The sequence below is a fragment of the Bos taurus genome, unplaced genomic scaffold (assembly GCF_002263795.3).
Source record: "Bos taurus isolate L1 Dominette 01449 registration number 42190680 breed Hereford unplaced genomic scaffold, ARS-UCD2.0 Leftover_ScbfJmS_1899, whole genome shotgun sequence".
Lineage (NCBI taxonomy): Eukaryota > Metazoa > Chordata > Mammalia > Artiodactyla > Bovidae > Bos > Bos taurus.
In genome coordinates, this window is record NW_020190994.1 from 1,575,231 (window position 1) to 1,595,836 (window position 20,606).

Sequence of the window (20,606 nt, forward strand, 5' to 3'; positions counted from 1 at the left end):
CTTATGTTTTTTTTTTTTTTTAAGAAACCTCCATACTGTTTTCCATAATGTACCAATTTACATTCCCAATTTACCAACAGTGTATAAGGGTCCTCTTTTCTCCATACCTCCTTCACTATTTATTTTTTGTAGGCTTTTTAATGATGGCCATTCTGTCTGATGTGAGGCAATACCTCATTGTAGTTTGGATTTGCATTTATCTAATAATTAGTGATATTGAGCATCTTTTCATGTCCCTCTTGGCCATGTGTATTTCTTATTTGGAGAAATTTCTTCTTAGGCATTCTGTTTATTTTTTGATTGAGTAGTTTGTTTTTTTGATATTGAGATTTATAAGCTATTATATATACAGACATCTGTTGCACTTCTATGCATTATCATCAAGAAAACAGAAAGAGAAATTAAGGGAAATACCCATTTATCATTGCATGAGAAAATGAACAAAAAATCTGAGAATAAACCTATTTAAGGAGGCAAAAGGAAACTGTAAGACACTGATTAAAGAAATTAAAGACAACGTGAACAGATGGAAAGATATACTATGTTCTTAAATTGGAAGTTTCAATATTGTTAAAATGACCATACTAGTCAAGGTACCCTACAAATTGAGTGCAATTCCTATCAAGTTAACAATAATATTTTTCTTTTCTTTTTTTTTTTTTTTCATCTTTTTTCGGCCGCTTCCTCCTCCACCCGCCCTCTTGTCTGAGGAAACCCGGTCCTGGGGCCGCTGCCGCCACTCAGCGGCTCCGGGGGGCGGGGTGGAGACGGGGGCGGGGTCGATGATGCGGGGCGGGGCCGGGGGCCAACAATAATATTTTTCATAAAACAAGAACAAAAAAAAAAAAATTAAAATTTTTATGGAAACACAGAAAATCTTGAATACTAGAAACAGTCTTTAGAAAGAAGAACAGACCTGGCGGAATCACACGCTGTGACTTCATACCATACTACAAAAGCTACTTTAATGAAAAAGTCACTCAGTCGTGTCCGACTCTTTGCAACCCCATGGACTGTAGCCTACCAGGCTCCTCTGTCCATGGGATTTTCCAGGCAATAGTACTGGAGTGGGTTGCCATTTCCTTCTCCAGTGGATCTTCCTGACCCAGGGATGGAACCCAGGTCTCCCGCATTGTAGACAGACGCTTTACCATCTGAGCCACCAGGGAAGTCCATGGAAAGATATACCATGTTCTTAATTGGAAGTTTCAATATTGTTAAAATGACCACACTAGTCAAGGTACCCTACAAATTGAGTGCAATTCCTATCAAGTTAACAATAATATTTTTCATAAAACAAGAACAAAAAAATTAAAATTTTTATGGAAACACAGAAAACCTTGAATACTAGAAACAGTCTTTAGAAAGAAGAACAGACCTGGAGGAATCACATGCTGTGACTTCATACCATACTACAAAAGCTACTTTAATAAAAACAGTATGATAATGGCACAGAAATCAGACATATAGATTAGTGAAATAACATAGAAAGTTCAGAAGTAAACCCCCACACTTATGGTCAATTCATCTAAGACAAAGAAGGTGAGACTATATAATACAATGGATAAATGACAGTCTCTCTAATAAGTGATGCTGGGAAATCTGGACACAACATGTAGAAGAATGAAATTAGAACATTCTATAACACCATATACAAAAATAAACTTAAAATGAATTAAAGACCTAAATGTAAGACCAGGTACTACAAAACTCCTAGAGGAAAATGCAGGCAGAATACTATTTGACATAAATTACAGTGATATTTTCTTGGTTCCATCTCCTACAGTAAAAGAAACAAAAGCAAAAATAGACAAATGAGGCCTAATGAAATTTAAAAGATTTTGCACAGCAAAGGAAACCATAAACAGAACAAAAAAACAACCTATGGAAAGGCAGAAAATACTTACAAACGATGTGACCAACAAGGAATCAATTTACAAAATATATAAGCATTGTTCAAATTTGAGGAGATTCCCAACTCCAGAACCTGAGTAGCTAACTGTTCTATTAGTGACTTCAACATGCTGTTGACTGTGATCCACAGTAAAACTGCTTCGTATTATGATTTCATGCTTGTGCAAACGTCTCTCTCTCACACACACATACACACACATACAGACACACACACGAGAAACAAAAATTTTATGAAACAATGTTATTCTTGCACTGTGCTCCAATATTTTCTATTATATATGTTATATTTTAGTTCATACAAAAGACAAAATGATGGTCACAAGCCCAAAATTGATATCATGATCCACTGACTGCACCTGCAGTTTCCAAACATGGCTCCTCATTGTCATCCCGTTGGACTGGGCTTCACTGGTCTATGTTAGCATCACTTTAGGAGCTTCATTGATGTTTCAGGTTCTCACAGTAGAGCCTATTTTCCAGTAATGGAATTAGGGCTCAGGGAGATTTGTAACATACTCTGAACCAAATAGCTAATAAACGGTAACATGTATACCTGTGGCGGATTCGTTTTGATGTTTGGTAAAACTAATACAGTGTTTGAGGTTTAAAAATAAAATAAAATTAAAAAAAAAAGAATTGTCTTTTTTTAAAAATATGTTTGTTGAATGATATTCTCATCAGATATTTTCCCATTTTTTCCTACCAACCCACTAAAAAGGATTCCCCTAACCATAACAAACATGAATATGTATAAAGCAAAACTGGAAGATACTACTTCTAATGTTATGTCTGTTATTTGGACAGTATCTGTTTAGAAACAGATTTATTCACTTATACACCATGGACTAATAAGTGTCAGGGAAAGATACTCAAAATCTCACTCCTCCCCAGCCAAGAGCCCTTTCTCTTTACAATGTCTAGCTGGCTGTGGAAGTGGAGAAAATCTGTTGGTTTGGTTAATTAAGCTACTTGTTTAAGTACCAATAGGAAGCAATGATGCCTGTGTCTCAATATCCTGATTTAGGGAACCTGGGAAGCTGAGAGCAGACTCTGTAGAGGGGGAGCTGTTTCTGTGAGTTGCCCCACTTAGGTGATCCAGGCCTGCATCATCCTACTTGGTTCCCCGCTCCCTGTGATCCTGGGAGTAGCAGTGAGCTTCCAGTGTCATCTCTCTCTCCCCCAGGCTCACCCCCATCACTGTTGACTCCACCATGAGCAGGTCAGAAGTGAGGGAGGTGTGACATCATCAAGCACCTGCATAGGAACCAGAGGCAGGGTAGTGGTGACATAGACCATCAGTCCTGGAGTCTGGTAGGGAACTTTCAGAGACAAATACTGTATTCTCAAGAAAGTACTCCTCACTTTGTGTTCACAGTTTCAGGAAAAGCAAAAATGAAACTTTTTCCTAAATAATTTTCTTAAACATAACAGGTAGATGAAGTGTATGTATCCTTTGTGCTCACAACCTGAAGTATTTAGGTAAGTATGCTCCCCATAAAGAATATCAAGGGGAGATTATATTCTGGAGTAGCCGCTTATCTGAAAGGATGTGGAAAATGGATTTCAGACCCTCTTCAGATGATTCTCTGCACCAAGAGCCCCTTATGCTGTTGGCACAAAGGAAATATTTGCAGTTTAAGAGGGATTCCATACACATTCAGTATTTATGTTTGCACTGCAAGTGTTGGCACAGATCAGCAGCCATCATCTTTATCCTGATTAATCAGATTCATTTTTATATTTAATAGTTTTTTTAAAAATCAAAGAAAAAACTTGGTAGTTTTTAAACAGCCCTCTCTGCTCTTTCTTATTTCCATTCTGTGAGTTTTCTGCAGTAGGTCGAAGGTGAAGGTAGAGCTGTCTCTATGACTTCTCTGTGATTACCTGGCTTTATTTCCATTGTTTCTTGTTGAGAAAAAGAGAAAAAGAAAAAGAAAATAGGTGGATGTACTATACATTTCTTTACTGTTCTTAAGATATACACTGGAATCTAGCCTAATGCAGTTGGCCCTTTGTTCCTGACACTGAAGACTCCATTAAATCCCATGGAATTGCTTCCTGGAGCCCCTGAAGGAGGACTTTAGGGACTTAAATTCTTTTTCATTTCTTGGAAAAGAATGTTTTTGTCTGAATATGGGTGATGATTATAGCTGCATCCCTCATAGCTCAGTTGGTAGAGAATCCACCTGCAATGGAGGAGACCCCGGTTTGATTCCTGGGTCAGGAAGATCCACTGGAGAAGGGATAGGCTATCCAATCCAGGATTCTTGGGCTTCCCTATGGCTTAGCTGGTAAAGAATCCACCTGCATTGTGGGAGACCTGAGTTAGATCCCTGGGTTGGGAAGATCCCCTGGAGAAGGGAAAGGGTACCCACTCCAGTATTCTGGCCTAAAGAATTCCATGGACTGTATAGTCCATGGGGTCGCAAAGAGTCGGACATGACTGAGTGACCTTCACTCACTTTATGGGTGATGATCAGTTCATTCAGAGGGTTTAGGATTAAAAAAGAAGAAAAAGAAAACAAGATTAAAGCAACTTCATGTGATTCCCACATTCTTGAAAGAGAGACACTCGTTTCAGTTCAGTTCATTTGCTCAGTCGTGTCTGACTCTTTGCGACCCCATGAGTCACAGCAGGCCAGGCCTCCCTATCCATCACCAACTCCTGGAGTACACCCAGACTCACGTCCATCGAGTCAATGATACCATCCAGCCATCTCATCCTCTGTCGTCCCCTTCACCTCCTGCCCCCAATCCCTCCCAGCATCAGAGTCTTTTCCAATGAGTCAACACTTCACATGAGGTCACCAAAGTACTGGAGTTTCAGCTTTAGAATCATTCCTGCCAAAGGAATCCCAGGGCTGATCTCCTTCAGAATGGACTGGTTGGATCTCCTTGCAGTCCAAGGGACTCTCAGGAGTCTTCTCCAACACCACAGTTCAAAAGCATCAATTCTTTGGCACTCAGCCTTCTTCACAGTCTAACTCTCACATCCATACATGACCACAGGAAAAACCATAGCCTTGACTAGACAAGAAATAGAGGAAACAACAGAATGGGAAAGACTAGGGATCTCTTCAAGAAAATCAGAGATACAAAAGGAACATTTCATGCAAAGATGAGCTCAATAAAGGACAGAAATGGTGTGGACCTAACAGAAGCAGAAGATATTAAGAAGAGATGGCAAGAATACACAGAAGAACTGTACAAAAAAGATCTTCATGACCAAGATAATCACAATGATGTGATCACTGACCTAGAGCCAGACATCCTGGAATGTGAAGTCAAGTGGGCCTTAGAAAGCATCACTACGAACAAAGCTAGTGGAGGTGATGGAATTCCAGTTGAACTATTCCAAATCCTGAAACATGATGCTGTGAAAGTGCTGCACTCAATATGTCAGCAAATTTGGAAAACTCAGCAGTGGCCACAGGACTGGAAAAGGTCAGTTTTCATTCCAATCCCAAAGAAAGGCAATTCGAAAGAATGCTCAAACTACCACACAATTGCACTCATCTCACACGCTAGTAAAGTAATGCTCAAAATTCTCCAAGCTAGGCTTCAACAATATGTGAACCATGAACTTCCAGATGTTCAAGCTGGTTTTAGAAAAGGCAGAGGAACCAGAGATCAAATGCCAACATCCGCTGGATCATAGAAAAAGCAAGAGAGTTCCAGAAAAACATCTGTTTCTGCTTTATTGAGTATACCAAAGCCTTTGACTGTGTGAATCACAATAAACTGTGGGAAATTCTGAAAGAGACGGGAATACCAGACCACCTGATCTGCCTCTTGAGAAATTTGTATGCAGGTCAGGAAGCAACAATTAGAACTGGACATGGAACAACAGACTGGTTTCAAATAGGAAAAGGAATTCGTCAAGGCTGTATATTGTCACCCTGTTTATTTAACTTATATGCAGAGTACATAATGACAAACGCTGGACTGGAAGAAATACAAACTGGAATCAAGATTGCCAGGAGAAATATCAATAACCTCAGATATGCAGATGACACCACCCTTATGGCAGAATGTGAAGAGGAACTCAAAAGCCTCTTGATGAAAGTGAAAGTGGAGAGTGAAAAAGTTGGCTTAAAGCTCAACATTCAGAAAACAAAGATCATGGCATCCAGTCCCACCACTTCATGGGAAATAGATGGGGAAACAGTGCAAACACTGTCAGACTTTATTTTTCTGGGCTCCAAAATCACTGCAGATGGTGACTGCAGTCATGAAATTAAAAGACACTTACTCCTTGGATGGAAAGTTGTGACCAACCTAGATAGCATATTCAAAAGCAGAGACATTACTTTGCCAACAAAGGTTCGTCTAGTCAAGGCTATGGTTTATCCTGTGGTCATGTATGGATGTGAGAGTTAGACTGTGAAGAAGGCTGAGTGCCAAAGAATTGATGCTTTTGAACTGTGGTGTTGGAGAAGACTCCTGAGAGTCCCTTGGACTGCAAGGAGATCCAACCAGTCCATTCTGAAGGAGATCAGCCCTGGGATTCCTTTGGCAGGAATGATTCTAAAGCTGAAACTCCAGTACTTTGGTGACCTCATGTGAAGTGTTGACTCATTGGAAAAGACTCTGATGCTGGGAGGGATTGGGGGCAGGAGGAGAAGGGGACGACAGAAGATGAGATGGCTGGATGGCATCGCTGACTCGATGGACGTGAGTCTGGGTGAACTCCGGGAGTTGGTGATGGACAGGGAGGCCTGGCGTGCTGGGATTCATGGGGTCACAAAGAGTCGGACATGACTGAGCAACTGATCTGATCTGACCTAACTAGATAAACCTTTGTTGGCAAAGTAATATCTCTGCTTTTGAATATGCTATCTAGTTGGTCATAACTTTCCTTCCAAGGAGTAAGCGTCTTTTAATTTCATGGCTGCAGTCACCATCTGCAGTTATTTTGGAGCCCCCAAAAATAAAGTCTGACACTGTTTCCACTGTTTCCCCATCTATTTCCCATGAAGGAATGGGACCAGATGCCATGATCTTCATTTTCTGAATGTTGAGCTTTAAGCCAACTTTTTCACTCTACCCCTTAAATAAGGTGCTCAGATTAGAAATGAAAATGTAGCCTTTCTACTCAGATTAAAAATGAAAACATAGCCTTTATACATTTTACAAAGGAAGCCGCAGTGGTAGATACACTTGAAAATATACTTCAGTGGAATGCAGTTTCCTGATTTGGAACTGACATGATCAGGGTACAGTGCTGTGCTTCATCTGCTTTGTTTGTAACCACTTGTATGTTTTTTGCCTTCATCCCAGGTCTTTTTAAGCCTCTGAAGGCTAGTGGTTAGGTTTCTTTGTAAGATAATGAGAGGTTCGTCTTCTAGCACCCTCTACAAAGGGTCTAGTATGATCGCTGTACTACATTAAATGTTCTGATTCAGAGTGGCCATTTTTGGGTCACACACTGTCTTTCCACTCATATGGTTCACTAGACCCAGGGTAGATAAGGTGCCACTGGGGAAGCTAGAAGAAGATTTGAGGAGCTGTGGGGACTACAGAAAGTTTTGTTCTCTCTGGGCAGCAGCAGCCAGGAGTCTTCAAAGTCTACTGATATACTAAAACAGACAAAAGTGGCCCATCACCAAGTGGGTGCTCAGGCCCAGTACTACCAATGTCAGTAGTATGGTTTTTTTACAGAGCACAAGGTAAGAGGTGGGGAGAGAGTGGGGCAGGAGAGCCTGAGTGACACCGTGTTGTCAGTTAATTTCTCTACGCACATCCAATATGAACTTGTATTATATTAGTAACAAAGGAAACAATTACTACGGAATATAGCACAAATGATAAATTTAAATAGTGTAAACTTTAAACCATGATGAAAAACAGTTTTGAATCTAATGCTCCACTTAAAATATTACATTGAATAAGTGTCTGTTTTCCTGACTCTGTGGTGCCAGTTGTGCAAGAGTGTGCTCAAGTCGTGTCCAACTCTTTGTGACCCCATGGACTGTACCCCATCAGGCTCCTCTGTCTATGGGATTCTCCAGGCAAAAGTACTGGATAGGTGTTCCCTTCTCCAGGGGATTTTCCTGACTCAAGGTTCCAATCCACATCTCCTACATTGTGGATTCTTTACCTGTTGAGCTGCTTACTCTTATTATATGAGGTTTAATTGTGTACCTTCAGAAAAAATGCAAGAGACAATAAATAGTGTATATTTACATGTAGGTTGTGTGTCCTACCATAAATCTCTACACTGTTCTGCCTGCACTTATTTATAAGATTAATTTCTTAACTTTATTGCTTAGAGGTGGGTAATTTAATATCTATCAGAAATGATCATTCATTTGACCCTTATTTGCCCTTGCGGTATATGTTTACTGTGGGCACATTTATTACCTTTTGAAGATAATGGTTTCTTATTTGGCAAATGTTGGAAGTAGAATGAGTAGAAACTGAAATGAACACTATGCATAAAACACTGACATATTAAAACAGATTGATCAAAAATTGCCTGCCGGCTTTAAAGAAAAATATAACTTCAATCAGTTAAACTTTTAATTAGTCATTCTTTTTATTCAGCAAGTTTCGATTAAAACTTTACTGATTTTGAAATGTCTTAGCAAAGAGAAATAGTCTTATTTACTAAACTATATCTTCCATTTAATACTGCAAAATAAACGTTCATAATTCTCAATATATCCTTTTAGATTGATGGTATAGACTTGAGTGGGGACCCTTATTACAATGGGAAATGCTTAATTTCTGTTTTTTGCATGACATTCAGCAGTGGTTTGGTGATAATTAGCAGAACCTCCTTAAGGCCTACGTAGTGTCTGAGGGCTCTGATAAAAGCTCAGTCTGAAGCAGCTGCAGGCACTGGTCAGGGGCTCAGAAGTGAGGGACTCCTCTTTCTGCAAAGAATCCTGCTTTAGTCCCCTAGTCTTTAAAGAACTTCATCCCCTTCAAAGAGTGTTCCCAAGAGAAGAAGGTGAGGGAGGTGACAATAAAAAGAGGCTCTAATTATGTAATTGGTGACTGAATTTTAAATGAGGACACTGTGCCTGTTCTCCTGAATCACCAAAACTGCCCTTCACAAATGTGCTAATACTGTGACACTTTTCATTGTTTAAGGAAGGAAGAAAGGTCTTTAAAAAATAAGCTGAGGTGGGAGGGGGGTTCAGGATGGGGAACATGTGTATACCCATGGCAGATGCATGTTGATGTATGGCAAAACCAATACAATATTGTAAAGTAAAAAAAAAATAAAATATATAAAAATAAAAATGATAAATAATAAGAACTTAAAAAAATAGTAAGCTGATTTTTTTCATAGACTATCTTAGATAGCACTTTAATAGACTATATTTTGAAAACCAGGTTGATGCTTCATACCTTAGACGTCTTAACAGGATGTGAATTTGCTTTATGAGAGGAACCTGAGAGAAAAAGTGTTCAGGTCGTGTAAGCCAGGGATGAGCAAAGCATTCTTGTCATCATTGTAAGCAGAGAGACCACATCTCACTTTTCCCAATTGAGCTCAAAGCTGGTTGCTTAAGCTGGCCTTTTTCAAGCCCTTTATCTCCTCAAACACAAATGCTTGAAAAGTCTCTTGTTTTGGGTCCCCAGAGTAAAATCCTGCCATAGTTTAGATCCTTGGAGGGAAGGTGGAGGAGAGTCAGAGGAAAGGGAGGAATATCACAGACCAGTTTCCTCTCTCCTGGTGACGTCATTTGTGTAAATCTAATGGAAACAGCTAAAGGAAGAGAAATTGCCTGCATGTTGCAATCTTACAAAGAATAAAACGTTTTCTAAAAATCTGAAGTAGAATGATGATTATTCCCTGACAAGGAACTCTTACCATTGCTTAGATGGTTATTTAGTCTTTGATCCTAAATTCCAGAGTTTTAAAGGAGGCCTTAAATGTGGTTCTTGTGATTTTTCAGTTCAATTCAGTAACCATTTTGAAACATCCTGTGACCAGTGATTTTCAGTGCTTTAGAAGCATATTGGCTGTTTGCTCAACAATGTGCAAATGTAGCTCCCCTTATAATGTCTTTTTAATTTTGGATTCTACTTAGGGGTACATCTTTTTTTGATGGCCTACCATGTGTTTTCTGCATCCATTTCTCTCTTACAAGACTTAAAACTAAGACAATAGGGAAAGACGATGTGGGAGGCGCTCCGAGTGACATTCTTCTTCATGGCTGGAGTGAAGAATTATCTATATTCATTTTCCTTCTCAGGCTTTTGTGAAATGATGAGGAACAGAACAGCTCTAAGTCCAGGCAGGAATTGAACATGGTGATTCTGATCAGTTCCCGGGCACTTGTGGAAGAATCAAGTCTCCTCTTATTCCTACACGTGTGCATCCCCTTGTTCTGCCCCCTTCGTTGAAAAGAGCCAGTTGGGCTCTTCTCTGCTGCTCATATTTTATGTCCTCGCTTACTAGAGCCTTCCATAAGAAACTTAAATGGCCTACATGAGCTTATGTACAAGATTCTCTCTTAAACACAGAATGAAAGAAAAGAAAGAAAATCAAGTCGCTCAGTCATGTCCAACTCTTTGTGACCCCATGGACTGTAGCCTGCCAGGCTTCTCCATCCATGGGATTTTCCAAGCAAGAACACTGGAGTGGGCTGCCATTTCCTTCTCCAGGGGATCTACCCAACCTAGGAATTGAACCCGGATCTCCCATATTGCAGGCAGACTCTTAACATCTGAGCCACAAGAAGAGGGATGCATTTCCAGAGTAATTTACCTGTGGCTCCTCCTAAAATAGATGAATAAAAGGAGCTATTAAATTAAAATAATATTATTATGACACAGGTCACAGTGGGTTTTAGGTCCTCCTGGCTTTGAAGTTAGTAACGAGGCTCTCTGAGGTGTTCTGTGCTGATGTACAGGTGAGAGAATGTGGGACCAGCTGGTGCAGGATCACAGAATCTCTCTCCATGGACAGAGGAGCCACAGGCCCCAGGAACTGACTTCTTTTTGCATGTGTGGGGATGTTCATTCACACCTATTGAGAGAGTCCCCATCCCAGAATACTGTTTTACCAAATGGAGAAAATATCCTAGTTTATTCTTCATTGCAATGTGGAAATAGTTCACAATTTTGCTTTGAGGCACAAACCTCAACTAATCATGCTTTTGATGTTTCCCAGCATCACACCAGGATTGACAGTTAATTTATGTAAATCTTGATGTAAAGTTTCTCAAATAATTATATCATCATTTTGTGTGTGTGTTTAAGTAGATATTCATTACCAGGAAGGTATTTAAAACAAATAAACAAACAGATCTTCCTTTCTATTCTTCAGTTTCTTTCTTAATATGAAAAAGCTTCTTCAACACTACCTTCTGTTAGTGTTCAATAGTCCAGAGGATATTTAGTAGCATGCTTTGTACAATGGAAAATTATTTTAGAGATACTATTTTGTAAATATACATTTGAAACCTTATTATTAATGATCACAGTGAATTTTGATATTTTATATTTTATTTCTGTCCTGTAAGCACTGGAATAAAATGGAAAGAGGTTAAGGTAAAAACATTCACTATTTTGTTGCATTTAGGAACCTGTTTTATTTACTGGAACAATGAGGAAAAATCTGGATCCCTTTCATGAGCATATGGATGTGGAACTGTGGAAAGTCTTAGAAGAGGTAATTTATTAAATGTAATGTGTAAGTATGAGTATATGTGTATATACATTTTTAACATTGCAGGTAATTAAAGGGAGCTTATCAGTTTAACTGACTTTGTTTACCTCCTAGGAAAATTCTGATGACATGAGTGCACTTAAAATGTGTGTATTGATGATGGTGATGAAAACCAACAATATAATGCTTCATGTTTCTATTTTTGCTTTTTCCCTAATACTGTGAGCAACTAGATACATTATCTTGTCCTTAGCAGAACACTAAATTAGATGTTAAAGCTGTGGGATCAAATTCCACTAGTGACCTGGTGAATTAATTACCCTAATTACCCTCCAATGTTCATTTTATTCCTCTGGTCTTAGGAAACATCCATGATGTGGAGACAATAGTAGTTTTTCATTATTAACTTAAAAATGTGACAGATTATACCAATAAAATGCTATGCAGTTTCACAGGAAAGTGTTTATAAAGATAGAATATATAACTGGAATGTGCTAATGATTATTTATTGGTGATTATGCCATTTTAATGCTGTAGCATGAATGCAGCTAACAGAACCCTAGAGTGTTTGCTTACTTTTTATGTGGACAGGTTCATTTCTAGAGAATTTTCTGTTATTTGTATCATGTTCCCCCTTTCCCCACTTCTTTGAATTTCCTTACCATTGAATGAAAAAAAAAAAATTGACTATTAAGTTTCCATTGCCTTGTGTATTTTAATACAAAGTACTTTGTATATTTTCCCTTGTTTTACAAATCAGTTCTACTGATGGCAGAAAGTCTAGATATCTAAACAGTAGACAGACTTCTAATTTCTCATAGAACCTAGCTCAGTCTTGTGCTTTTAAAAAATAAGCATGTGCATTCTTATACACTAACAATGAAAGGTCTGAGAGTTTAAGAAAATAATCCCATTTACTATTGCAACAAAAAGAATAAAATACCTAAGAATAAACCCACCTAAGGAGGCAAAAGACCTGTACTCAGAACACTATAAGATACTGACAAGGGAAACCAAATATGACACAACCAGATGGAGGGATATACCATGTTCTTGGGCTGGAAGAATCAATATTGTGAAAATGACTATACTACCCAAAGCAATCTACAGGTTCAGTACAATCCCTATCAGAAAAATCCAATGACATTTTTCATAGAATTAGAGCCCCAAATTTTACAATTTGTATGGAAACACAAAAAAACCTCAAATAGTCAAAGCACTCTTGAGAAAGAAAAATTAAGCTGGAGAAATAAGGTTCCCTGATTTAAGATACTGAGTTGGTCAAAAAGTTTGTTACATAAAATGTTATGGGAAAACCTAAATGAATTTTTTGGTCAACTCACTACAGAGCTGCAGTACTCTAGATGTATGGCACTGGCACAAAGACAGAAACATAAATCAATGGAACAGGCTAGAGAGCCCAGAGATGAACTCACAGATAGTCACCAAATCTATAACAAAGGAGGCAAGAATGTGCAATGGAGAAAAGACGGTCTCTTCTCTTTTCAATGGAGAAAAGACAGTCTCTTCAAAAATACAGCCTCTTCCCAGCTGCTGGGAAAACTGGACAGCTACATGTAAAAGAATGAAATGAGAATACTCCCTAATACCATATACAGAAATAAACTCAAAATGATTTAAAGACTGAATGTAAGACCAGACACTATAATACTCTTAGAGGAAAATAGGAAAAATACATTTTGACATGAAAAAATAACTGCTAGATGTTTTATTGATCTTTTCATTTCAGAGAAGTGCGGTGTATTTCTTTTAAAAAAATTTCTACTGTGCAAATCTGAGTGACCAATTGTTCGTGATGTTTTGAGTTGTTGTGTGTGCCATTTAGAGTCACCCTTCCAGGGAAGCTCTGAAACCTGTAATATGTAGGCGAGCCTTGACTATGAGCAGGCAGATTTGAAGGTCTGACAATGTCCATCCAGTAATTCTGGTTTCTGAAGGATGTAAGCACACAGTCTTTACACACCCACCCTGCTTTCCAGCAACTGTGGGGATTTTATTTTCCTAAGTTGGGCCAATTGCTTCACTTTTTCCTGCCTGAAAAGAATTACACCTCTGATTTCATTTAAGTTTCTGAGTCTTTTACAGTGCAATTCTAAAGAGAAGAGGTGGGGAGATTAGTTAACCATCAAATGTGAAAAACAAGAGAGGATGATCTGCTGATCTTGAACTCACAGGACTATTTAATGGTGAAATTATGACATCTTAAAAAAAAGGAAGTACTAGTTAATTATTTTCCTATTTGTTTCCAAGTTTGAGATCTTTTTTTCATGGATTCTCAGGTAGCAAAATTAGTCTAGAATTTCAGAACATATTGTTCCATGGACAGAGGGTCAATGCTAATCTAAATTCTAAAAATGATGAGGTGGTACAAGTGGTAGATAATACTAAGATCTACCCTTATTTAAAGTACATTTGGAGGTTTCTATAAAAAGAAATAAATATGAGTTTATTTCAAAAGTGAAGTGTGTGGTTTAGATGTATTGCTTCTGGGATTGACCATGTTAGCTTTAGTGATAATGCTTGGAGAAATCATCCCATCATTGTGTTTCCCTAGGAATTGCTTCTTTATGACTGTTTTAAAGAAAACCTACCAAATCTTTCATTGAAAAACATACAAATGTGATAAATCATTCCTAGAGAAAAAGAATAATGGGATGATTAATCACTCTAAGTGCATGCATGTGCATGCTCAGTCATGTCTGACTCTTTGCGACCCCCTATGTAACTATACTCCGCCAGAAACATCTGTCCATGGAGTTTTCCAGACAAGAAATACTGGAGTGGATGGCCATTTCCTATTCCAGAGAATCTTCCCAAACCAGGAATCAAACTCACGTATCTTGCATCTCCTGCACTGGCAGGAGGATTCTTTATCCCTGCACCACCTGGGAAGCCCATCACTCTAAGAGGTATCACTAAATCAGTGAGATCAATTTTTAAGTGAAATCAAAACCCTAGTTACTAGTTTATAAATGATGCCAAACTGGACATGTGAACCCAAACTCACAGAGTTGGCCTGAGAGTGAGTAGGAGGAAACCACTATGTTTCCTCTTTTAAAGTCCTCTAGTTCTATTTCTTCCTTCTTCCTTGGGAGAGGTGGACATTCAGAAGGGATACAGTCCTGTGGATGCTGCCTGTCTCATCTTGGTTACTTTTCAAAATATGCTGAAAATACATTTTTCATATACTGAAAACTAATTAACTTACTATAAACTGACAAAAGTTCATCAGAAATTAGTGCTGATTGGGGTGCAAAGGCAACTCCACAAATGTAACAGGACTGTACCTGAAAATGAAGCACTTTATCAAAGGTTAAAAGATCACAGTAGATAAAACTCTCAAAATGAATCATTGAAGTCTTGCTTCTAAAAACAAAAACAAAACAGCTTAGATTCTAGGATATGGAATTAAGTATATGGGCTATTACATCAAAACTGGGAAGAAAGCACACAGTCAAATGGTCAACACTGATAGTATCTTTATTAGGACAGAAGTATGTCTCATATGTCCATATAGTCAAAACTATGGTGTTTCCAGTAGTCACGGATGGATGTGAAAGTTGGACCATAAGGAAGGCTGAATTGATGCTTTTGAACTGTGGTGCTGGAGAAGACTCTTGAGAGTCCCATGGAGAGCAAGGAGATCAAACCAGTCAATCCTAAAAGAAATCAACTCAATATATATTGGAAGGACTGCTGCTGAAGCTAAAGCTGCAATACTTTGGCCACCTGATGCAAAGAGCTGACTCATTGGAAAATACCCTGATGCTGGGAAATATTGAGGGCAGGAGGAGGAGAGGGAGACAGAGGATGAGATGGTTCGATGATATCATCAGCTCAATGGGCATTAGTTTTTTTTTTTTTTTTTATTTTTAAACTTTACAATATTGTATTAGTTTTGCCAAATATCGAAATGAATCCGCCACAGGTATACATGTGTTCCCCATCCTGAACCCTCCTCCCTCCTCCCTCCCCATACCATCCCTCTGGGTCGTCCCAGTGCACCAGCCCCAAGCATCCAGTAAAGAGATGGTGAAGGACAGGGAAGCCTGGTGTGCTGCAGTCTGACAAATAGTCGGACATGACTGAGCGACTGAACAACAAAATGTCTCATCACAGAGGAAAACCAAGATACAGAAATCTGGGCATCAGCAGCACGTGCATTAGGAATCACGTGGTTCAGTCCTTGCTGTGGGACAGTTTATATGTCCATTTCCTGGGGCCTTATGTTTTGGTGAAGGGGCTCTCCCTCGATTTCTTTTACTGCTGGTCCTGCTCTAGTAAAACCTCTTCCCTGTCTGTTGATTGCATTTCCCTGTCTCATTCTAGCCCACACCAGCCTTTCTTTTTGAAAAGTAAGAAGGTTCCACAAAATATAGAAACTATCTGACATCTATGTTGACTGCCTGTGAGGGGTGCTGGTGCCTGGTTGGTATATACAGTACATTTAGTAGATTATTTTGAAAATGTTTAAGGTGATAGAGTGCCTTACATTTCAGTTTATTATTTTTCAATTTTGCTATATTCTATTTTTTCCCAAGCTCAAAAACAATCTGAAGTATTCTGTACTGAGATTATAGTTTTTTAATTTATTTATTTTTTAATTGAAGGAAAATCACTGTACAGAATTTTGTTGTTTTCTGTCAAACATCAACAAGAATTAACCATAGGCACACCCATGTCCTATCCCTCCTGGACCTCATTCCCATCTCCTTCCCCATCCCATCCTTCTAGATTGTTATAGAGCCCCTGTTTTAATTCCCTGAGTCATAATATTATTTGATCCATTTTCCTTAAATAATAACTTTTTCAGTGCTTTCCACTGTTTAAAGTGTGATGTTATGATATCTTGGAGCCAGTTAATTGTTATAACAATACATTCCTTTTACACTTATTCTTAATAAGAAAATTGTGTTATATAAAATTATTTATCTATATGGATTTATTTTCTAATTTATAGGAACAGACATATCACACAAGGAGATTCACTTATGCCTTCATTCATACAGCCAACAAATATCTTCTGAGAGCTTGTTAGACAGGCAGTGTTACAGATTCTGGGGCTATCACAGTCATCAAGAGACAAAGTCTCTGCCCTGTTGGAGCTTAAATTCTCTTGGAGAAGATGGAAAACAAGCCTGTGCATATGTAACAAGGTCTCAATGCTGATACATGCAAAGGAAGAAAATGGAGCAGAACGTGAAGAGGCACTGCTGCTGCTGCTAAGTCGCTTCAGTCGTGTCCGACTCTGTGCGACCCCATAGATGGCAGCCCACCAGGCTCTGCCATCCCTGGGATTCTCCAGGCAAGAACACTGGAGTGGGTTGCCATTTCCTTCTCCAGTGTATGAAAGTGAAATGTGAAAGTGAAGTCGCTCAGTCGTGTCTGACTCTTCGCAACCCCATGGACTGCAGCCCACCGGGCTCCTCCGTCCATAGGATTTTCCAGGCAAGAGTACTGGAGTGGGTTGCCATTGCCTTCTCTGGAAGAGGTGCTAGCTGAGGGCATTACTAATATTGGGCAATATCTATTGATCTGTTATAAATTCTACATGTACTGATTCATTTTATACTCTATCAATGTTAGGAGGTTGTTACTGTTGTTCAGTTGCCCAGTTGTGTCTGACTCTTTGCTACCCCATGGACTGCAGCACGCCAGGCCTTCCTGGCCCTCACCATCTCCTGGAGTTTGCCCAAGTTCATGTTCATTGCATCAGTGAAGCCATTCAGCCTTGTCGTCCTCTGACACTCTCTTCTTCTTCTGCCCTCAATCTTTCCCAGTATCAGGGAATTTTCCAGTGAGTTGTCTGATGGCCAGAAGACTGGAGCTTCATCTTCGGCGTCAGTTCTTCCAGTAAATATTCAGACTTGATCTCCCTTAAGATTGACTGGTTTGATCTCCTTGCTATCCAAGGGACTTTCAGAAATCTTCTCTAGCACCACACTGAAGGAATCAATTCTTTCGCATTCTGCCTTCTTTGTGGTCCAGTTCTCACAACCATATGTGACCACTGGGAAGACCATAGCCTTCACTATATGGATCTTGGTTGGCACAGTAATGTCTCTGCTTTTCAACACACTGTCTAGGTTTGTCATCATTTTCCAGCCAAGAAGCAATCATCTTCTGATTTCATGGGTGTAGTCACCATCTGTAGTGATTTTGGAGCCAAAGAAAGGGAAATTTGTCACTACTTCCACTTTTTCCCCTTCTATTTACCATGCAGTAATGGGATGTGATGCCATGATCTTAGTTTTTTTTTTTCTTTCTTTTTCTTTTTTTAGTATTTAGTCTTAAGCCTGCTCTTTCACTCTCTTCCTTCACCCTCATCAAGAGGCTCTTTAGTTCTTTGCTTTCTGCCATTAGAGTGGTATTATCTGCATATCTGAGGTTATTGATGTTTCTCTAGCCTGTCTTGATTCAGGCTTGTAACTTATCCAGCCCGGCATTCTTCATGATTTGCTCAGCATGTAGGTTAAGCAAACAGGGTGACAACAGACAGCCCTGTCGTACTCCTTTCTCTATCTTGAACCAATCAGTTATTCCATACAGGGTTCTAACTGTTGCTTCTTGACCCACATACAGACTTCTCAGGAGACAGGTAAGATGGTTTGATAGTCCCATCTCTCTAAGAGCTTTCCACAGTTTGTCATAATCTACACGTCAAAACTTTAACATAGTTGATTAAACAAAGATAAATGTTTCTGTGAAATTCCCTTGCTTCCTCTATAATCCAGTGAATGTTGGCAATTTGATCTCTAGTTCCTCTTCCTTTTCTAAATCCATCTTAGACATCTGGAAGTTCTTGATTCACATAATGATGAAGCCTAGCATGGATGATTTTAAACATGACCTTACCAGCTTGGGAAATGAGTACAATTGATGGCTGGCACATTCTTGGTACTACCCTTCTTGGGAATTAGGATGAGGATTGACCTTTTTCAGTCCTGTGGCCGCTGCTGAGTCTTACAGATTTGCCAACATAATGAATGCAAAATCTTGATGGCATTGTCCTTTAGAGATTTGAATAGTTCTTATGGAATTTCATTGCGTCCATTAGCTTTATTAACAGCAGTGCTTCTTAAGGCCCACTTGACTTTGCACTCCAGAATGTCTGGATCTGGGTGACTAACCATGCCATCGTAGTAATCCAGTTCACTAAGATTTTTTTTTTTTTTTTATAGTTCTTTGGTGTATTCTTTCCACCTCTTCTTGATCTCTTTAGCATTTACTAGGTCTCTGCCATTTTTATCCTTTATCGTGATCATCTTTGGGCAGAATGCTCCCTTGATGTTTCCAGTTTTCCTGAAGACATCTCTAGTCTTTCCCCTTTTGTTGTTTTCTTGTGTTATTAAGCTTTGTTCATTGAAGAAGGCCTTCTTATCTCTCCTACCTATTCTTCAAAGCTCTGTGTTTAATCTGATGTACCTTTCCCTCTCTCCCTTGTTTTTCACCTCTTTTCGTTCTTCTGCTATTCAGAAAGCCTCCTCAGATAACCACTTTGCCTTCTTGCTTTTCTTTTTCTTTGGGATGGTTTGTTTGCCACCTCCTGCACAATATTATGTACCTCTGTCAATAGTTCTTCAGGCACACTGTTATCTAGATCTAGTCCCTTGAATCTATTTGTTATCTCTACTGCAAATTCGTACAGGATTTGATTTAAGTCATAAATGTCTGTCTAGTGTTTTTCATGGTTTTCTTTAGTTTAAGCCTGAATTTTGCTATGGGAGGTTGGTGATCTGAGCCATAGTCAGCTCCCAGTCTTGTTTTTGCTGATTGTGTATAGCTTCTCCATCTTCCGCTACAAAGAATGTAATCATTTTGATTTCAGTATTGACCATTTGGTGATGCCCATGTGTAAAGTTGTCTGTTGTGTTGTTGAAAAAGAGTATTTTTTTTTTTTATGACTAGTGCATTCTCTTGGCAGAATTCAATCAACCTTTGCCTGCTTCATTTTGTTCTCCCAGGCCAAACTTGCCTGTTACTCAAGGTATATTTTGACTTCCTACTTTTGCATTCCAATCTCTGATGATGAATAGAATATCTTTTTTAGGTGTTAGTTCTAGGAGGTCTTGGAGAAGGCAATGGCACCCCACTCCAGTACTCTTGCCTGGAAAATCTCATGGGCGGAGGAGCCTGGTAGGCTGCAGTCCATGGGGTCGCTAAGAGTTGGGCATGACTGACTTCACTTTCACTTTTCACTTTCATGCATTGGAGAAGGAAATGGCAACCCACTCCAGTGTTCTTGCCTGGAGAATCTCAGGGACAGGGGAGCCTGGTAGGCTGCCGTCTATGGGGTTGCACAGAGTTGGACACGACTGAAGCGACTTAGCAGCTAGGAGGTCTTCTAGGTCTTCACAGAACTGATCAACTTCAGCTTTTTCAACTTTGGTAGTAGGGACATAGACTTTGATTACTGTGATGTTGAATGGCTTGCCTTGAAAACAAACTGAGATCATTCATTTTTGAGGTTGCACCCAAGTACTGTGTTTCAGACTTTTGTTGATTATGAGGGTTACTTTGTGTCTTCTATGGGATTCTTGCCCACAGTAGTAAATATAATGGCTATTTGAATTCAATTCACGCATTCCCAACCATTTTAGTTCGCTGATTCTTAGAATGTCATTGTTTATTCTTACCATCTCCTGCTTGACCGTGTCTGATTTTCCTTGATTCATGGACCTAACATTTCAGGTTCCTATACAATACTGTTCTTTGCACCATTTTATTTTACTTTCACCAACAGACACATCAACAACTGAGCATCATATTTGCTTTGGCCAAGCTGCTTCATTCATTCTGGGGCTATTGGTAATTCTTCTCCACTCTTCCCCAGTAGCATACTGGAAACATTAGTAATAATGGGCAATATCTATTGATCTGCTGTAAATTCTACATGTACTGATTTATTTTGTACTCTATCAATGTTATGAGGTACCCACCTTTATAATTATGGTATTATAGTCTGAGAATTTAGGAAGCTAAGGCAGAGTAAGTTTAGTAACTTGCCCAGTTGGCAGAGCTAGGTAGGACTTATGCCCAGGCT

General features: G+C 39.1%; 1 protein-coding gene and 1 non-coding gene across 3 annotated transcripts in view; one reads left to right on the plus strand and one right to left on the minus strand.

The window, feature by feature from the left end:
• LOC132342101 (ATP-binding cassette sub-family C member 4-like) overlaps positions 1 to 19,726 on the plus strand; it is a 168,041-nt gene extending 148,315 nt beyond the window's left edge. The window contains exon 26 of one of the 2 annotated variants that reach the window (XM_015473885.3): positions 11,456 to 19,726. In XM_015473885.3, the coding sequence (XP_015329371.2) occupies positions 11,456 to 11,557 (102 nt within the window). In that variant the 3' untranslated portion in view covers positions 11,558 to 19,726. The remainder of the gene's footprint in view (positions 1 to 11,455) is intronic. The other variant, XM_010810912.4, reaches the window with a different exon arrangement.
• On the minus strand, positions 678 to 777 carry MIR3141 (microRNA mir-3141). Its single transcript, NR_107721.1, has one exon. It is a non-coding gene; the product is annotated as a microRNA mir-3141 (primary transcript).
• Positions 19,727 to 20,606: the final 880 nt, after the last annotated feature.